The sequence below is a fragment of the Crocodylus siamensis genome, chromosome 12 (assembly GCF_052110815.1).
Source record: "Crocodylus siamensis isolate JL-2025a chromosome 12, ASM5211081v1, whole genome shotgun sequence".
Classification (NCBI taxonomy): Eukaryota; Metazoa; Chordata; order Crocodylia; family Crocodylidae; genus Crocodylus; species Crocodylus siamensis.
In genome coordinates this window covers 33,125,043-33,146,601 of record NC_143406.1, presented here as the reverse complement: position 1 = coordinate 33,146,601, position 21,559 = coordinate 33,125,043, and the positions used below count along the sequence as shown (strand labels likewise).

General features: G+C 43.1%; 1 protein-coding gene across 2 annotated transcripts in view; it reads right to left on the bottom strand.

Annotated features, from left to right (window-relative positions):
• The window catches only part of CPPED1 (calcineurin like phosphoesterase domain containing 1), a 92,147-nt gene that overhangs the window by 58,069 nt on the left and 12,519 nt on the right, over positions 1 to 21,559 (bottom strand). For both annotated transcript variants that reach the window (XM_090024299.1, XM_090024300.1), the window contains one exon: positions 16,575 to 16,793. In XM_090024299.1, coding sequence (XP_089880425.1) covers positions 16,575 to 16,793 — 219 coding nt within the window. The remainder of the gene's footprint in view (positions 1 to 16,574; positions 16,794 to 21,559) is intronic.

Below are 21,559 nucleotides of genomic sequence, written 5' to 3'. Positions count from 1 at the left end.
TGGCATGTTGTTTGCACTGTTTGAGCATGATTTTACAATGTTGAACTTCTAAAGACAGACTGAGCTTCATAAACTAGTTAATAGAGAACAGCATATTATCAGTTCTATACTAATGTCTTAGATCTGCATGCAAACATTTTCAGATAATGTATGGGAGGAGGTTTTTTCCTCTTAATACAGAATGCTGTATGTACTGACCAATGCCACTGGTACTGAAATGCATTACATAACGAATGCTCATTAGTGTTGCTATATGTAGAACAGGTAGTATTTGGGAAAAATGAAGAAGTGATATAGGCTCAGTAACAAATCATGAGATTGCTTTATCTTGTTGAAGACCCAGAGAGCTACAGAAAGTGACCACTTCAGTACACAAAAGGTGATGGGAAATAGTATTTCCTGCCTTAAATAGCAAAAAGAGCGGCAGACCTTTAATACAGATGACGTTTCAGCAAAGTATTTCATCACATGAATAACCTTAATTAAGCATGAGCACAGCTACATTTATTCAATGCAACTAGTCTCTTGAACAATAAGTTATATACTTGGTTAAGTATCTTGATGAATTTGGAAAGCATTAATGGAAAAAAAAAGAGAGTTCCAGTATAGAATAAATATGTGATAAAAAATGATAACCTATTCAGGATCAACCCCATGCCCTTATCTTAAACAGGATAATAAGCTTGTTCACATGGCATAAGCCTCATCTGACATTACTGTGTTAAAAAGAACTCATGTGGGATTGTGCAAAACAAGTGGAAAGGAGGGAGGGGGGAAGCGTAGAAGATGGGTCAAGGAAAGGAAATGAAGTGACAACACTGATAATTATACAGAAAATATTTTTAAACACTAAGCTTTGCTTTGTTTTGCTGAAAAGCATCCTTTCAGACTTAAATTCTAACTTGATATCCGATTAGCGCATAACATCCCTCTGCACATATTTTAATAAGATGTCATCGTTAATAACAATCTCTTGTGTTTTCTATTACTATACTGTCCAGAGTTGGGCAGCTTTGTTTAAACTTGACAGCTTTAACTTAATTCTCTCCAGCTGCCTTCTGCTCTCTAAACTATAACTAGCTTTTATGCCTGAAAAAATATCAATTTGTGTCACTTTTACTGGGCTGCATGATGCTCATTTTACTTAGCAAATTAAGGATTCGAAAAGTGTCTAAGCAGGTACATAAATGAAAGAACACACTGAATGTGGTAAGTGAATGCAAGTAAAATGTATATTCCATACACATACACACACACGTCTCATATATATTATCTTAATTTTTAGACTGATGCAAAAACTTAGCTAATCAGACCCTTACAGACCCTTAGTCTTAAATATCAAGCACCCCACTACAATGCTATTTACTCTGGAAAGCTATGTTTTTCCCTAATGAGCTTCTCTTATTACGTTATCTCATCCACTAAAACCTTGGTACTTTAACAAAGTGCTGTAGAAAAGGGTGGCCAAACTGTGGCTTATAAGCCACACATTGTTCCCAGACACTAAGTGTCTTAAGAAACATTTGTGCTACCCAATATTGAGGTGCTGTCATATTTCCTTCTGGATACTTAGACCAAACTACCATATATAGTGATTCTAGTGGCCCCTCGCCTGCCCCATGGCCGGTGCTCCCCACTGCAGGCTTTTGCAGCCCATGCAGGGCTGTCTGGAGCAGGCACAGGCAGCCCCAGGCAGGCTGCAGGTGGCTGCAGTGCAGGGCGCTGGCCATGGGGTGGGTGAGGGGCCACTTTTCCCTATACTCAGCACCAGCTTGTAACCTGCCTCTGCCAGGTGCAGCGGGGTGTAAAAAGCAGCCCCTCCCTGCCCCATGCCCAGCACCCCACACTGCAGGCGCTTGCAGCCTGCCTGGGGCTGCCTGTGCCTGCTCTAGACAGCCCCATGTGGGCTGTGAGCGCCTGCAGTGTGAGGGGCCGCTTTCCTCTGTGCAGGGAAGGAGCCCAGGGAAAAGCTGAGTGAAGGGGGGAAGCGGCCCCTCCCCCACCTCACACCCGGTGCCCCACACTGCAGCTGCTCGTAGCCCATGTGGGGCTGCCCTGAGTGGGGCTTCCAGCTGGGGGCAGGGCCGGAGCCGGGAGGGCCCCGCTGTTGTTGAAGCCCGCTGGGCTTCCCCTGGGTCCTACCGCCCTTAGTTCCTGTCACTTTTAATAGGAACCAAGGGCAGAGAAATATTAATTTTCTACATTATTTTAGGCGCCCTGCATGCCATATTTTGCCCTCCTCTGCTCTTGGGGATAAGAGCCTTTGCCCAGCTCCCCCATCTCCATTTATTTAGTTCTGGCCACCCTGTACAGATGCTCCACTCCACCCCTTCCTGACCTCACCAACTCCTGCTCCCCAAAGCCTCTTCCATGCACCCAGCCCCTCCCTTCTTCCCGTTTCAGCCTACTGCTCTCTGAGGTGCCATCTCCTTGCACTGAGTATGCTGGTCAAGGGCAGCTACTATCTGCTCTGTGCTGAGTGGCTGCTTCATGATGCATAAGACATTTGAGTAAAAATGGAGGGAAAAAAAGAAAAGAAAAGAGATAAACATAACCAAAAAGGCTTTGATATTTTTGTTTTGTTACATTTTGTATTACGGTTTGACCACATGGTTAGCTGTTGAACGTCCACGGGTGGACTTGCTATTGTATTTGCATGTCATTCCCTGTTGCTACATGAAGCCTTGACCTTGGGGACTTACTTTCTGCTAATGTTTCCTGACTAAACTCTGTAGCACACATTTCAAACATTGGAGACTGGCATATACCATATGTTAGCCAGGCCTGTCGCTGACATTAGTAATTAATCATCAAGGTCCAGTGCAGAAGTGCTCTTTGTTATATGGAGACAATACTGAGAAAACTCACGACTAGTAAAAAGCTAAAGTACGAGTAGAAAAAACAGCCAAGTTAAAAAGGGAAGAAGGTTTTGTTTTTATGGAAAAAAGTGGTAAAGTTCAGAAAAAAAGTGCAGTGCCTCATCTGCAGTATATTACCAGCTCACCAAAAGGTGACAAACCTAAACTATGCCTTTTTCTGGGTGTTTTTGGAACTGCCATGGCCTATAAAACCACTTCTTGAGGAAATGAAGTCTTATCTTCAACTGGAAGACTTGTGGTGGTTAGCAAATGTGGTGTGTCCTGTTATGAAGCATTTCATAGTTTCATAGTAGCTAGGGTCAGGAGGGACCTGATCAGATCATCTAGCCTGACTCCCTGCCAGAGGCAGGAATGAATGGTGGGTTCACAAGACCCCAGACAGGTGATCATCTAACCTCTTTTTGAATCTGCCCAAGGTAGGGGCAAGGACCACTTCCCTAGGAAGTTGGTTCCAGATTCTGGCCATCCTAACTGTAAAACATTGCCTTCCGATCTCTAACCTAAACCTATTCTCCATCAGCTTATTACCATTGTTCCTCGTCACCCCAGCTGGTGCTGGGGAGAATAGGGTTCTTCCAATTTGCTGATGACCTCCCCTGATGGGACCTGGTGGCTGCCTACAAACTCCTCTCAGCCTCCTCTTGCTCAGGTTCAGGTCCCTCAGTCTCTCCTCATAGGGCCTGTCCTGCTGCCCTCCAACCAAGCGGGTGGCCCTCTTCTGAACTCTCTCCAGGCTGGCCACATCCTTTTTAAACTGCAGTGCCCAGTACTGGATGCAGTACTCCAACTGCGGCCTGACCAGTGTCACATAGAGGGGGAGTATCACCTCTCTGGACTGGCTTGAGATGCATCTTTGGATGCATGACAAGGTATGCCTGGCCTTGCTGGCTGCGGTTTGGCATTGGCGGCTGATGTTCATCTTGGAGTCAATAATGAGTCCAAGATCCCTTTCCGCCTCTGTGCTTTCAAGAGGGGAACTCCCCAGCCTGTATGCATCCTGTGGATTCCTTCTCCCAAGGTGCAGCACCCTGCATTTGTCTACGTTGAACCCCATCCTATTCTCATTTGCCCACTTTTATAGTCTGTCTAAATCTAGTTGCAGCCTCTCTCTCCCTTCAAGTGTGTCCACCTCACTCCACATCTTAGTGTCATCAGCAAACTTGGACATTATTTCAACCCCCTCATTCAAGTCGCTGATGAAGATAGTAAACAGTGCAGACCCGAGGACCAGGCCCTGGGGTACCACACTGCTCACATCTCACCAGGTTGAGTACAACCTGCTCACCATTACTTTCTGGGTGTGCCCCATCAGCCAATTTTTTACCCATCCAACTGTGTAAGCATCAATGCCACAGTTGCCTAATTTATTGATGAGAATGGGGTGAGAAACAGTGTCAAAGGCCTTTTTAAAGTCTAGAAAGGCTACATCCACGGCAACACCATCATCCAAGGATTTAGTTACTTGGTCATAAAAGGAAATTAGGTTAGTAAGGCAGGACCTGCCTTTGATGAACCCATGCTGGTTGCCCCTGAGCATGATCTCTCCTGCTGGCCCCCCACAGATGTGCTCCTTGATGATTCTCTCCAAGATCTTCCTGAGCACCGAGGTGAGGCTTACAGGCCTATAGTTACTTGGGTCCTCCTTCCTCCCTTTCTTAAAAATTGACACCGCATTAGCTAGTTTCCAATCCTTCGGTACCTGGCCAGATGACCACGAATACTCATACAGCCGAGCCAAGGACTCCGCGATGACCTCTGCCAGTTCCCTCAATACCCTTGGGTGGAGGGCATCTGGACTTGAGGATTTAAAAATGTCCAGCCCTTCTAGAAGTTCCCTAACTACATCTGCGCTGACCAAAGGCCTGACAGAGCTATCCCCAAGACTGCCCCTACCTCTGGTAGCAGGGATGTCCTGGTCCCTGTTCAAGAAAACGGGCGAAGAAACTGTTAAAAATATCAGCTCTCTCATCTGGTGTAGCCACAAGATTACTATTTGAGTCTTGCAGGGGCCCCACATTGCCTGGTGCCCTCTTCTTGCTCTCAATGTACTTGAAAAACAACTTTTTGTTGTCCTTAATCCTGGACACTAGCCTGAGTTCCATCTCTGCCTTGGCCTTCCTAATAGCCCTCCTACACTCCTGGGCAGAGGATGAGTACTCCTCCTTGGTGATAGCTCCTTTGACTTCCACTGGTTGAATGCCACCCTTTTAGTCCTCAGGCATTCCTGAATGCCCTTCCTGAGCCCAAGGGGGTTTCTGAGCACTCTTACCCACCTTGCTTCTCTCAGGGACTGTTACCCTTTGGGCCTGGAGGATCGCCCCCTTAAGGTACAACCACCCCTCATGTACTCCCACCTCCTCGACTTTCTGGGCCCGCAGTGCCTCCCCTACTAATCTCTGAAGCTCACTGAAGTTGGCCCTTCTGAAGTCAAGGGCTTTAGTCTTGCTATAAGTCCTTGACACCCTGTGCTGGATAGTGAATTCCAGCAGGTGATGATCACTATTGCCCAGGTGGTAAAGGACCTGCAGTCCCCTCACCAGGTTATTCCCCGTGGCCAGGACCAGGTCCAGCAAGGCATTACCCCTAGTGGGGCTATGCACCTCCTGGATAAGGTGAAGGTCCTGTAATACAGCCAGGAACCTATGCGAGCGTTCAGACCTGGCTGTCTGCTCCTCCCAGTAAAAGTCTGGGTAGTTTAGGTCACCCATGACATAACATCGCTTGACCTAACCGCCTCTAGAAGCTGACTGGAAAAGTCCCGGTCCAGCTCTTCCCCCTGGTTGGGTGGTCTGTAGTAGACACTCACCGTAAGATCCCTTTCGCCAAGCCCCCCTTGTAGTTTGACCCACAGTGTCTCCACCCGACCCTCCTACTTGCTGTTTCTAAAACTTGGCACTCCTGGAAACAGCCCTAACCACTGGAATACTGGGCAAAAACCATCTTCCTCCAGTTGTGCAATTCTATACCCTAATTTCTGTTGCCTTCTCTAACCACCTGCAATGGAATATTTTGCTAAACTCAGATGCTTATTTTGGCAGGAAAAAATAAATCATTTTAGTCTGATTCAATCCAAACAATTTCTTTCCCTTCCTCATTGCTTTGGTAAATCCACTACAGTGACAAGTCATACATTGCTGGGTTGCAGAGTGATCCTGGCCACACTAATCACACCATTAGCAAGAAGGGAAAATGGTATAGGATCAGTTCTATGGTACACAAGGAACCCCTTTTGCAACAGAAATCCTTCAGTAGTCAGACCTGCTTCTAAAGGCTAAAACAGCCTTATCCTGACAAACAGAAGGATACTTCTCTCTGGATAGTTTTTTCCAATTGTAAAATACAAGTAACTGAAGAGCCAAAAAAGAAACTACAATTTAACTATGTAAATATTTAACAAGAGGTTGATTAAATGTGGAATAAACACATTTATCAGTTATAATAAGGGAAAAAATCCCCAAACAGTCATTTATAAAAAGTTGTCAACTCAAAATATACCAGGTTTTTTTCCTTTTCTATTTTCAGTTTTAAGATATGCACATAAAGAAGGTGTATACATGCACACACATACGCACATGAATAAATACACATGAATCGCACGCTCTCTCTCTCACTAATTTTACATTAAAGTTAAAAAAACCCCCAAAATGACCACCAGCCCTGGCACACAGTTTTAAAGCTTAAAACAATTCTTCCTGTGCCCAACCCAGCATAATCCCAGCTTCACCCAATGACCATTAAACCTTTTTGAAAGGAGCGTATTTAAGCTCCTGGTATAGAAATGTCTGCCTTGGCAGACTCAGTAGAGACCTAAATGGACCACGGAGGATGAGTTACTTTCTCATTGGTAAAGGTTGGCCTCCAGTAGGAGTATGTTGAGAACAAAATACAAGAATGTTTGCAGTGCAGTAGACCAATAGAAACTTTAGCCTACCAATCACAGTCATAGAAAATTAGGGTTGGAAGGGGCCTCAGGAAGTCATCTACTCTAACCCTGGACTCGATGATCTCCCGAGGTCCCTTCCAGCCCTGATGTCTATGAAATCTATGAAAACCCCCTGCTCAAAGCAGGACCATTCCCAAGCCAAGCCTAGAGCCAGGCCTTAAAAACCTCCAAGGAAGGAGATTCCACTACCTCCCTAGGTAACCTGCTCCAGTGCTTCACCACTCTCCTACTGAGAAAGTTTTTCCTAATATCCAACCTAAAGTTCCCTTGCTGCAACTTGAGACCATTGCTCCTTGTTCTGTAATCTGCCAATCTAGCATTTAGCACAAGGATTACCTTTCACATGTCCCTGAAGTATATAAATGCATTTAAAATATAAAAACAAAATAATATGACTTGATGATACACTATGATTCTGAAAAATTAGTTCATTTTGAAAGTGTCTGAGATTCATATTGTAAGTACACTCCACACTATTGCTCACACACAACTGACAATTTATTTAATTTTGAAAAGAAAGCTTGAGAATGTAATTTATGTTTCCTTGCTTAAACTCATTCATCTTGATGTGGGTTAGTCATTCCAGATTGAAAAAAGATAAGGCAAGCCATTCCCTTTGCAGCAAATGTCAAAGATTAAAACACAGGCAGTGTTGTTAAAAAATACAGGCAGTATTGTTAAAAAAAAAAAAAAGAAACACTCTGATGTGCCCATTAGTTATATCAGGAGCCTACAGACTTGGGTCCGTAACAGAATTCAGTTAATTTCTAATTTAGAGAAAAGAATCACTTTACATAGGAGGCTGGGTTGAATTGGTGTATGTACATAGACTAAAAAAAAAGAAATCTCTACCTCCCTTAGAGCAAGCTTCTTTGAAGTGGGAGACTCCTCAAGCAATGTGAGCTCCTGGGAAGAAACTGGAACTGTGAGTATCTTCCCCAGCTGAAGTCTTGAACAAGCAGTTCCATATTAAATAATCAAATAAACCTTATACTGCTATGGCACTTTCCTTTCCAAAGATCTCAGAACTCTTAACTAACTGAGAATTTAATTAATATAAATTGCTGCCTTGTGAATAAGGGCAGTGTTATCTTCTGCATTTTGAAGGCTAAAAACCAAGAATAAATCAGCCTGGGTACCTCTAAAGCAGTGGTTCTCTGCCTTTTAGGAATCAGGGCACCCCTCTACAACTGTTTTGAATTTGGCATCACCCTGGTTAAGAACCAGTGTTGTGCTGCCTCAGCGTAGGTCAGTGGTTCTCAACTGGGGGTAGGGCTTCCTCCTGTAGATAGAAATGGCTCATTAACTTTGGCCTGCATGCACATGGCTTCCTGCATTATACTGATAAGCCTAAAGCACGCAGGTGTGCGCCCTCATGCTGCAGCCCTTCCAAGGACCAGCCCCACATGTACCTCGTGGAAACAGGTGTGTAATATAGTTCCACCTGACAGATGAGGTAGCCTGGAGATAATTTCCTCTGCTGCTGATGTTGCTGCCAGGTTCAAATGTCCCATGTGCCTATTTCCGGGAGGCATGTATGGGACTGCACCAGGAAGGGCTGTGGCAGGAGAAGGTGCCAATGGAGACAGGAGGGCCTGCTTCTGTCCTGGTTTGGCTCTGATGTGCCTCCTGGAAACATGCAGGAAAGATTCACTTGGCTGCGGTACTACAGCAGCAGCATTTACCTCCAGGCTGCCATGGCCAGATGAAGCTTTCCTGCATGCCTTGGTTTCCAGAGGCACATCAGAACCAAACCAAAAAGCGATATTACAGCAGGAGGAAGCAGGGAGCTTCTGCCCACATTACATCATACAGACCTTAATCTGCTGCAGCCGTCTCCTGGAAACTGAGGTAGGCTGCAGTGGTGGCCACAGCAGCAGCACAGCATCCCTGACAGGTTCTCACAGCACCCCAGTTAAGAACCACTTCTCTAAAGCAACTGATTTGGTTATAGTATTGTAAAAACATTAACTAATTCGTCTTCACACCACCGGATGAAATAACTAATATCCTTCTTTTATACGTGATGAAGCATTACACATTTCACCTGATACCACACATCAAATCATCAGCATAGCAAGGCCTGGAGAAAAAAGGAAACCTGAATTCTCTCTCATGTTTTAATACCCACAGCACACGGGCTGCGAACAAAACTGTGACCATCCAATTACCACTCTGGGCCTAAATTACAAGATCATCATTTGCATTCATTTATTTTACAGTCAAATCCACACTAGCCAGAGGCAAATTTGTTTCAAAAGTGTGAAATAACTAGTCTGACTAGTTAAAAAGTTTTGATTCGATAATCTAGGTCACCAACTGGCAACCTTTTTGGGCTATCAGCTGGAGTGACCCAGTTCAGATCAGAGGGAGGCAGACACTAGGACACTTTTCCTGAGGCAGCATGGGTAGAAGCCCCCACCCCCAAAGTCCCATCTCAATAAGCTGGATCAAATGACACTACAAGCTGGTTCTGCTTCAAGGGCCATAGGTTCTTGACCCCTGACCTAGAGATGTGATACACAACATAACAGTATATGTACAAAGAAGGAAAAGTCCTACCGCCTGGGCCTGAATGAAAGGATTCAAGCACCACATAAAGATTAAGGATTCCTCTCTTCATTTAACCAGATGACTTAGTGCAAGTATCCACAATGAATCCAAAGTATGGTAATACTTTCCACTACTACTGGTTTTGATTTCTGCCCATTAATGTATGAATGGAAATGCACAGATCTAAAACTGTACAAGCATAAACATTATTTGGTCACCAATCCATTATCATATTGCTAATGGATCAGCTTAATCGGGTTCTACTGGTTTTTCAATTATACACATTACTAGACAAGACTCATTTTATTTAGTCTCTAAACAGCTACATTTTAATACAATAGGAGCTAACTGGATTTTATGAGAAGTCACAGCATGTTTTCTTGTCATACTTGCTCCATCACCCATGGAAGTATTGCAATTCATGAAATATAATTAAACACCTGCCCTAGCAGCACCCCACACTGTGGATTTAAAAGGATAAAATTTATGTCATAAGATGTATGGCTTACATCTCCTGTCAGGCAGTAGTGTCCTAAGAATTTAAACAAGTTCCTCAAGAAAACTCAGTTGTATAAATCTACACAAAGGTTTTGTAGCCAGTTTCTCATTTAATGTAAACCATATACATGTACTTTAGTGGAATTATGTTGGGTTATGAAGTCATTTAACCTGTCAAAACTTCTCCCTGCTTGACTACTCCTGATCCCTCCTCCAGGATCACCTCAATCTGGGGAAGACATGGGGGGCATTTTCCTAAAGCTAAGCTCATCCTGATTTTCTGAGCCTACACAATTTAAGAGCTACCAATTTGATCTATGCCAGGGGTTACCGCTGCTCCACCTCCCCGCTCTGCATCTGGCTGCCGCTGCCACCCTTCTTCCCCTTCCGCTCCATGTCTGGCCGCTGCCACCAGCAGGGGTACACTCCTTAAAAAATGTTGAAAGCCCTGATCTATTAGCAATTAGGCTAACTGAAAACTGGTCCTATATTATTTATTCATTTTAGCACTATTTTTTTCCAATGATGCAACTATTTACCATAAGCTGCTTGAGGATGCCTGCTTATCTCAAGATGCCCTTTGGTGAATGGGCAAAATAAAGAAGAATCATATGGCATCCTGGGAGGCTGGAGAACTGTGCACTTCAGCCCAGAGGGCTGAGGACAGAGAAATAAAGGAGTTGGCTTGGCTCTATATTCTCAGAAGTCTTCCCGAGTCCTTAGGAGTTCTCTATTAGAAAAGCTGCTGGCAGACAACTTCCAGGTGACTTTCACATGATTTCAGCAACAAATCAAAATTTTAATTTAGAATGGTCATAACAGCACCTGTAATTCAACTTTCCTTTCAACTCTCTGACCCCTTCCCCTTTTCTCTCAAGAAAACCAAGTCACAGCTGCTACACCCTCTGATTTCCCTGTGATAAAATACGCTGATTTAAACCATGCAGGTCTCACTTCTCATTTGTTTCTTTTCTGTCCACGCTAGTTTTCACTCCTGCAAGCATGTGAATATCACACTAACTCCCCATCAATGCCTTCATCTGCTTGAGAAGAGTCCCATAAGAAGCATACACTAAGAGCTAAAGGTGCCTCTGCTAGTGAGAAACTGAGGTGCATTACGATTCACAAAAACCAGTCTTAATTTACTGCAGAATCATCCTCTTGCCTTTGGACTATGACACCTGCCTACATTTACTTTGGTTTGTGAAACCCTCTCTTTGCACTTTAATGAACTGCATATTACCGTTTAGCTAGCTACAAATACATTTAAGTTCTAGTTCAGAGTAATCTGTCTGTTTGGAGGCAGTAGTAAAGCAGCAACATCTTCCAGGATATCATTCTTCCAGGAACTCTAACACTCAACCTGGCCTGGCCCAATTCTGAGGGAAGAGGTCAGGCAGGTTGAAGCCAGTCAGGACCCCTATTTAAGGCTGAGCAGCTTCCAAGCAGTTGCAAAACAAGCTGTCAGTGTGCCTGCTGCCTTATTCCTGCACAGTGCACTTCTGTATTCTCAAACCTTTTGGCTCCTGATCCCTGATTCCAGCTCTCCCTACTGACCCCCAGTTCTAAACTGCTTCTGCCTCTTGCACCTGACCACTGGATCAGATTGCTCACATTCTGGTCATATAACATGCATACTGCAATTGTTTTGTTCTCTTTATAATGCCAGGTCTTAGGACATTGGACAATTTGAACAAAAGTGAACTTTGCTTTGGTAAAACCTGCTTTCTAAAGGTTACATAAGGAGGAAGATTTACAGACAGTTCTTAGAAAGATGAAGCAAAGCAGTGAGAAAAGAAGATTATCCAATCAGTGACTTTTCTGTGCATTGCACAATAATATTTTTGCCACACTAAATCATGGTACCTTAATCTACACACAGAAGTCTTTAGAAAACAAGTATTATGTGATAACAGTATATCTAGTTATAAACATCTAAGAAGTTATTTTTAGCAATGCCTTGTATTGCAACTGTATTTTTTAAAATTCTTTATAAAGTGCCATAATATTAGGATGCTATTCTTGGTACCACTATTTCTGATTACATAAATCATGAAAACACTTTTTGAAATATTCCAAGTAGAAACCACTTTTAATCAGCATCCACAAACTGAGATACTGGCACTGATTACTTAGCTCCTTTAATGGCACATGTAATGGATTCCAAGTGTTCTGCTTGATTGCTTCCTAGCTGATCAAGATTCTATTCATCACTCCTAGCTGCTGGAATCCTGAGATTTCTTGGAGTCCTTGTTCAAAGGCCTCGACATCATTTCAACTAAAAATCTGCTGTGCTTTGAAACCCAGTCATAGTCACAGCTCTACATACTTGATGCATTTCTCTTAATTTAAAAAACACATTTAGGAGGGCAGGCTCTCATTGACAGAGAAGGAGGTCAAGCGTAAACAAACATAAATATAATTCAAGAGAATATGGATAATGTGAAGACAACTGATGTTAAAATGCAATAACACTCGAGTCTCTAACAACATTCTCTAACAATAAACATAGTAGAACAATAGTTGTATTATTTTGACTCATTTTGTATTTCTTACCTTTGGTGTCAGTTTAAAATTATACCTGAACTCATGGGACTAGTATAAATTTAAAAAATCAATATAAAATATCAATAAGACAAATTTACTTCTATCAGCCTGAAATCAATCACTTGCCTCCTTTTGTCCTGTGAATTTTGCCCCCTTTTACCTTTCATATTATTAAACTCAAGTGATAAAATAATGTTTCAGAAGGGCTTTTAAAAGTTCAAAAAATGTGCTATGACCAAGTGAAAATGTCTATAGATCAACCCAAATGATGAGTCCCATAATCAGGTAATTTTCTTCAGTGCAGTCGCTCATCTCACTTCAGATCCTTGGTTTCTTTGCTTTCATTTTATCACCCCTGAATTTCAACCTTTAGCTTTTAATTTTAAAAAATAATCATCCTAAGAACAATAGTAGCTACCAAAATCAATGGATACTGACCCAGCCCAGGTGCTAGGGATAAAACCTCTTGTAATCCTAATTTATGTCACCTGACTGTAGCACAGAGGTCATCAACAGTGTCCTACACACTATTCTACACACCAGAAGAAAACTAAGACTTTGGTGAAAATGAAGGAAGTAAAGTCACTCCAATCTTAAATGTAAAAGGGAATTTAATAGAAGACTAGAGCATGTGATTGCACTTTCAAGTTTCCTAAAAGCATGTGCTACTGCAAGGAAATTGGAGAGGTTAAAATCAGATCTCCACAGCAGTCAATTCCAGTGTCAGAGGACTGCAATAAATCAAAGTCTTGGCTTCTTAAGAACTCATTTTCTGTGTATTCCCCAAAGTTTCAGACATCCCTCATATTTAAAGAGATATCGAGATAGAGTAGTTTCTATACAAAAAAGTTATTCAAGAGATTTTCATGTGACTTCTTTCAGCAGAATTAAGCTTTTAAAAAAAATATATGTTAACAGTCATTTTTTCAGCCTCTAAAAATTACAGTAAGTGAAAGAAAAAGGTAAGAAATAGAACAGAATCACAACATTTCAGTTCTTCCAAGGTATCCATTTATGGTACCAGACTTCTAAAAATCTGGAAATTATAGGTCTGTTTCTTTGTAGGTAATGTATCAATTATTTTTTCAACACTGTTTTTCCTGATTCCTACAGGTCTCAGTGATGTTTTGGGTATTTTACAAATTGTCTCAGATACAGGTCAACTTATGTCTTTGTTTTGAGACTACAGAGAGAAATGACCAGTTGTGAAATTGTTACACGTAGTTCACTGATGTGTCAGAGTTGTTTGTATAAACTTAAGCAAATGCGAATGATCTGAGCAGCAAGTATTCTAATAGAAGATTTTTTGTTTCTGTTTTAGTAGTATATCTCTTTTACAACTCTACATAGTATCTTATAAGCATAAAGAAGATATATACTGATCAGCTGATTTAACTTGCTATTTAATACTGCTTTATGTATCATCAAAGCAAGATACAGCTACCTGTAGTACCTATAGCTATTAGCTGTCTATATAGACAGAGATGAAAACTATCAAATGAGACACTTCACTGCTTGCTAAGAATTCCAGTAGACTATACAGCTAACATGACTTATGTTCTGTGTTAGCTATGCATTAGACATTAGAAACAATCTGTTCAGTTTAACATTTTATGTTTTGTAACTAAAAGGAATATTTGATAACATTTGCCAAACTCTGACAAATTTGTATTTAAATTTTTATGACAAATTAGATCCCGTACAGTCCCCAAACCAAAAAAAGAAAAACAAAACAAAACCCCACAACACCTTGACAAGAGCTAGAACCAATAAGCTTCAAAATTGTCTTGCCCAAGTGTCTTCAACTAGACATGCTCTGAATATAAAAGGATAGGTCTGCCTGTTGGTATAGGAATACATACAGGTCACGGAGTCTAGCACTGTGCTATCTACAGGCAACCACATCATATCACTAGGGGTCTACCAAACTCAAGCAGGCAGCCAGCCAAGATCACAAGCAGATGCTGAGACTGGCTATCATTTTTGTGGGCTGAGTGCTGTGCAGCACCCCAAACACTCTGAACAGGTGAGGGGCTCCAGCAGTCCCACTCCTCCCCGCCAATTGCCAGACAGCCTGAAACTGCAGCTTAATTACCCTGATTAAGGCTGGGAAAGCCATTAACCCATGCTTAATAATACGTGGATTAATGGCTTCCCTGGGCTTAATCAGGGTAATTAAGCTGTGGTTTTGGGCCATCCCCAAGTGGTGAAGCTGCATTCGGGGTGCACATAGGGTTGCCAACCCTCCAAGATTGCCCTGGAGTCTCCAGGAATTAGATATAAATCTCCAGAAGACTACTGAGAGTCACTCAGGAGATAAATGATAGGGTATTCATTAAAATAAATATTAAACGCTGAATCTGTGTTATACAGCAGTCCAGTGGGTTTTTAAAATGTAATAGTTAATGTGCACTGCCTTCCTGATATGAAGTCTACACACTGTAATTAATATCATTATATCATGTGATAAAACCTCCTGGAATAGATTCAAACAGTTGGCAACCCTAGGTCACAGAGCCCTGGCCCAACTTGCTAGCATTTGGTGCATGCACTCAGCAAGCTCCATGGACACCTGTGCGGTCTCCCGGCTGCCTGCCACAGCTGGCCTGGGAGCCCAACATCTCCCTGCATCTTGCTGCAGCCCCACCCTGCCCCGCCCCCGCCTTCCTCCCTTGCTCCTCCACCCTCCCCCGCACCTCTAACCCTTCCCTCCTTCCCCTCCTCTGCCTTCCACCCCCCTCCCCCATGCTCCAAGACTTCAGGCCATACTGTAGGTGCCTGCCCTTTTGTCTGCTTGCTGGTAACTTTTCTTTTTTTTTTGCAGCAAGCCCACCAAAATAGCAGAGCCCACCATTTTCGCAGAGCCTGACATTTTTCAAGAAGCCTGCTCAATGTTGTGTTTTCTGCAAAAAAATTGCACAATTGCAAAGTTGGTAGGTCTCTACATATCACCCCTTTCAATTCCTAAAACACACAGAAAAGGAAAAATACAAAAATTCAAGAATTACTATTTTTTCTTTTTTTTAAACAAGCTTTTATGTGGCCAGTAAGATATTAACAACTGCAATACAACAGGGAAAATATAAACCTAGTGCCAGATGTGGCATTTATAAAGCTTACTTTTTAAGATGAGGAATTCCTTAAGGGTATACACAGATGTCTCCAAATGAAGCAGATCAATTGTGTCAGAATGTGTCCTGGAACAGCTGATCCACTTTGCTGGGACACACACACATTGCCCATTGTCCCACCTCTTAATCTCAAGGGACAACAGATTATGTGCTTCCTGCTTGCAAAGGCTTGTCCCAGAGATTCCCTGGGCATATCTCTGTAAGCAGAGAAAGCCAGGCTCTCGTGTTGCCCCAGGGATGGGACCGCCAATCAGCTGATTGGTGGTACCAGCTCCATGACCTCATTGAGTATCCATGCCCACCTGGGGATTCTTAAATGAGGGAGCCCAGGCAAGACTGATCTTCAGAGGTCTCATCCTGTACTGTGAACTCCTGAGACATGCAACATGAGGTCCTCGAAGCCCTGGGAATGCCTTTGTAGGGTGAGCTGAATCCTGTAATCCATCTTCCTAGATGTCTGTTGTAATTGCTTGTTTCAATACATGGTCACACTTAGATCTCAAAATTGTGTGAAAATGGAGACAAGTTCCACAATGAATTTCCTAACTTTTAACATTTAAAATTAGATTTTAAGGTTAAAAGGAAGAGTTTATTAAGCATTAGAAAGTCTGGCTGGATCCCCTGCCTAGCTCCTTTTAGGTACACAAGTCCATTCCTCAGTCCTTTCCTCTGCTCTACCTCCTGACTACAGTCCTGCTACAGTGTCTTAAGATAATTATTTAAGAATAAAAACCTTCAATGTGTCCTCTTAAGATATGAGTTTATTCAAATACCATGTTTCTGAACCACAGAAAAAAGGTTATTGACAGGGAGAAAGAACTGGCATGAATGACGTAAGAAGTCCAGCAGAGAGGTCAGGATATTACCTCTGGCACTGTTTTAAAAGGACTCATTCGTGACACTACCATTGCCCGTATATAATTAAATACAGTAATACATATAACTAAATACTGTACAATTGGGACAGATTTTGCTGCATATAAAACAAGAAAGTGAGATTACAATCACTGCTAATAGTCTTACCTGGCATGCCGTGTATGAGGTCACCACATAATACAAAAAACTTGGGCTTGGGATTTAGCTTGTTAATGGCCTGCACAGCTTGCTCTGTTAATTTGATCTCCTCTTCCCATTCATCACCTCCACTGCCACAGTCACCAATTGCCCAGGCTTTCATCAGCCCAAATTGAGGGTCTGCTCCTTGAATGAAGTAAAAGGGGGCTTTCCATTGATATTCTTCATCTTAGAAAGAAAAAAAGAAAAGAAATATTGGAAAAAACTTGGAGAAAATTTTTTCCCTCTACTGATACTAAGATGAATAGTAACTCTTATTACATTAGAGGCCACTTTAATAGAGTACAGCAAAACTATGAAGTTTTCCTTTTAGAGAGTAGAACATTTTTATTTATTGCAATCACTGAATGGCACCATACTGGTGCTTGATAACTAGGGAAAGTGTGTCAACTAGGAAGCAAATATTACCTAGAACTACAATGTAGCTCAACAGCATGAAACATAAGGTTAAATTTCAATGATTGCATTTTTAATTAACAACTTAAAAATGTACACTAAATCTGATGGTGCCAAGAGAGATATACTTATCATCACTGCTATATTAAATACCTTTCAGTATCATCCTACTAGAGAGAAGCTGAAAGATTCACTTATTGGTCAGTTTTAGCCACTAATAAAGCACTAAACAGAAAGGAAGATGGCAAGCCAGCAAGAATACAAGCATTCCCTTCTCAATCAAAGCAGCTTTGGGCTACATTACTGACTCACCCATTATCCCATTTGAGCTTTGGACTAATCCTCTGGCAAACTTGTCATGCCTTTTACAATTTACCCTCACAAAAAGTACTCCCCTCTCCTTCATAACACACTTCTGTAATTCCATTGCTTCTCTTCTCCCCTATGCTTCATTATGCTTTCTGTTATGCTACAGAGTATTAAATTTAAGTATTACATTTTTAATTCAGCTATACTTAAAAACATAAAAAACAATAAAAGGTACATTGTGAGGCAATACCTAGGTTACTGCTTATTCCATGAATTCCCCTATTTGCTAAATTTTGTAATTCACATCAAGCTTCCAAGTCATTTAGTGAGAACTACCAGCATCAAATAAAAATCTTAATTTAGAATGGTCATAACAGCTCCTAACTGAAGTGTATAAGAAAAAGGCATTAACTTTGGAATAAACTAAGATGCACTCAATTTTTTTTAACTTTTTAAATCTATAGACACATGAAGGAAGGTCTAAAACTTCTGGCCTTTCAGTTATTTTTGTTCTCCTGCATTTCAGATAACAGTAACAGATGTTGCAAAAAGAACCAAGATAGTTGAGATTGATAACAAAGAGGCAAAGAATACAAATGCTGATCACTCATTCATGAAAAATAGAGACCATATTTGGCTACCAATAAAGGAATGTAGCTGTCTTAATATTTGGGCTGTAGTCTCATCTTCTAAATTGAAGCATCAACTTAAGAGTGCTGCCTTAATCATCTACAAGTATTTATTTGCATCTCGAGTGCTTGATTTTGGATAACTCCACCTGGGTTTCTCACTTTTGCTCCTTTCCTTTCAAGTATCTCTGACTTGCACCTTGTCTTACACATATAATTTTAATTGATACTAAAGTAAGGATAAAACTGTACCCTAACTTCAATCTGAAAATGAGTCAGAAATAAGATTATGCAGTAACTTCAAACTCAAAACAAAATTAAATCTTGAATAGCACTGGGGAAAATGTCAGTCACATTTTAAAAACACAGATTTGAGTTAACAGCGTAACACTAGACTAGTCATCCAATAATGTTGCCTGCCCTTGGTCTTGTGGAGTGTATGCACAGGCAATTTATTTCTGGTTCCTTTTTAACTTACTTGATAGTGCTAAAACATATTCATATAGGACATTCATTTGTAGCCCTGTGAAGTCCCAGAAGGTGCTTTATTTTACATGCTCTATTATATTTGTTATGGAAAAACCCAAATCCTGTCACTGCAGTGTTACAGAACAAGAACTCTTAAGTTGTAATCGTGGAAATGTTATGAAGGTGGTAGAAAGTGAATTAATGGAGAGACTGCCCCAATGCCAATGAAAGTTCAAGTGTTCCTACTAGTTTCACATCCTTTAGCTGAATTTAGGTTTCCATATTTTGACTATTTTAAAAGGTTTTTAAAATTTTTTAAAAATGAAAACTTTGTGTATTAATTCACATTACCCATTATCAAAGATAAAGAAAAGTTTTATTGATTTAAATATTTTTTCATTAGTTTTGAAATCTGAAAAGCAGCTGTCAACTTTTGCACATGTACAAATCTAATTCAAGAAAGTAAGTTACCTTCCATCCATGAGTTTTCAATAAAGCCACTGAGAACTGAGTGAATGACAAAGTAATTTATGTTTTAGTTGTCAATGTCTTTCATGGAAAACAGGAAATATGACTGCCAAAACATTAACTTATGTGCTGCATCAAAGATATTGTTTGGTTTTAAAATGGAAAACTATGAGAAACTGAGTTAAAGAAGCCTGTATTTTGCATAGCTCTTACACTTGCAGAAATGTTTGTGACCCAGCCAGCAAGAAATAAGAAAACAAGTGTTTGAAACAGCTGTTCTGTTTGAAGGAGTAGGAAGCTTCCTGATATTGCTGCTACTCAAATTTCCCCATGATACAACCAAGTGCAACTGCTTCTTAGACAAACTTGGTTTTCATTGGAGCACAGAGCAGTTACGTTGCTGCTACCAAAAGCCCTGAATACAGCTATGAAACTCAGTCATTTTCACTACTACATGGAGAGTTCTCAACAGCAGCAGAGGCAAGCACTACTGGTATTCACTGAGAAGAAAAAATGGAGTTTGTGGGGTATTAGAGGCCCTCTACGTATTACAGGTATTGCATAATTAACTGGTTAATTGAGGAATTACCTTGACGCCAGCTACATGTACCTATCACTTCAGAAAAAGCTCCAAACAGCTATAAAGTTAGACCTCAAAACAAGGTACTAGGGTGGCATTAAAAAAGATTTTCTTGGCCAATAGAGAGCTGATGATTAATCAATCACATCGGCCAATGCTCATGCAATAAGCCATGGGTGGGTAAAATACGGACTGTAGGCCGGATTTGGCCTCTGAGGCGATTCTATCCAGCCCACGGGGCCCCTAAAGAAATAAGAAAATTAATATTTATCTGCCCATGATTCCTGTAAAAAATGACAGGAACCACGGGCAGTACAACCCAGGGGAAGCCCAGCAGGCTCCCACAACAGCAGGTCCCACCCGCCCCCAGCCCCCCCCGGACCACATGGCTGCAGCTGCTCACAGCCCGCCTGGGGCTGTCTGTGCCTGCTCCTTCCCCCCACTCCCCACTCAGCTTTTCCCTGGGCTCCTTCCAGGCACAGAGGAAAGCAGCTTCTTCCCCCACCCTGTGGCCAGCACTCCCTGCTGCAGCCACTCGCAGCCCATGCAGGGCTGTCCTGAGCAGGCACAGGCAGCGCCGCATGGGCTGTGAGCAGCTGCAGTGCGGGGCACCGGCCACAGAGCAAGGAGGGGTCACTTTCCCACCCGCCCCATGCTCAGCACCACCTTGTAACCCGGCCCTATTGCTAGCCTGTGCCCTGCACCAGCTCTGGGCTCGCCCGTCAGGACTACATGTGGTAACGGCAGCTGGAGCTGCTTGCAGCCCACGTGGGGCTGCTGGTGCCTGCTCCAGACAGCCCAGCATGGGCTGCGAGCGCCTGCAGCAGGGAGCGCCGGCCATGGGGCAGGCAAGAGGCCAGTTTTCCCCATGCTCAGCACCAGCTTTTTCCCTGCCAGCAAGCAGGGGGTCGGGCCTGTGCGCTGCCTACCTGTACTGTGCAGCTGGGGGGCACTGGAAATGACTGGGTAGGGAGCCAGCAGGGGCACGGGGCCCGCACCAGGGGCCCAGAGCAGGGCGGCAGGGGTACAGGACCTCAGCCAGCAGGGGCTCTATGGAGCCGAGCCAGCTTCCCGCTCTCCCTGCTGGTGCAGCTCAGCCCAGCTCCACAGACCACTGCCACCCTGTGCCCTGTTTTGGGCCCCACCGGTGCTGGCCCTTGGACACTGGTCCCAAGATGGTGACCAGGGAGCAGGGCTCCTGTCAAGGGGCCCTCGACACCCTGCCAAAACTGGGTAAGGGCCCCTCCGCCCAAAATAATTGCCCGCCCCTGCGATAACCGAAATTTAATAATAGCACAAGGCATTTTAAACTACTGAAGTAAGCCTTTTATTTGTTTTGCATTTATAACACGCACATATTCCTCTTACCTGATCCAGCCCTCAATCAGGAAGGCGGTCACCGCCTTATTCACATGCATGTCGCCCCTTGCCCACAGCTCCTACTCTCAGCCTCGCTGCCCGTGCAGCCTGTGCTACTGTCCCGGGTGGGCAGGGTGGACCTTCGTGTGGACAGTGGCAACAGATGTGTTTGGAGCCCCAGAGCTGCTGCCTCACTGCCAGTGGGCCCTGAGCGGCCAAACTCCCACAGATGCCAAAGAGAAGCTGTTTTTGCAAAGGCACCTGGTGCCCGGCACAGTGGAATGTCCCTCGCACAGAACCTTACCCTGCCTGCACACAGCTCAGTGTCTCTGGGGCAGCCTCAGCGCTCAGCCCCTTGCGGTGCATGTGGCGTTGCCATGGCTGAAGCAGGAGCCAGTAACAGTCCCTTTGCTGCTGACCACTGCACCCTTAACTGGTTGCTATCAAACTTGAATTTGCACATGTAGCAGGGTCTCCCCTGTGGGTGAGAGCCCCATCAGCTACCTGGGCTCCCACCTGCAGGGGCGCACCATGACCAACCAGAGCTGGGAATCCCACAACTGAGTGAACTCTCAACCCCAGTAGTTGCTGACTCTGTGTCCCACAGCTACAGATGCTGGGTTCCAGCAGCTGCAGGGTATGGCTGTGATTTCCAAGCCATCAGGGTCCGTGAAACCCCTAGGGCTAGAAGATGGCAACTGCTGTGGTCTCCTAGCTGTGGGGGT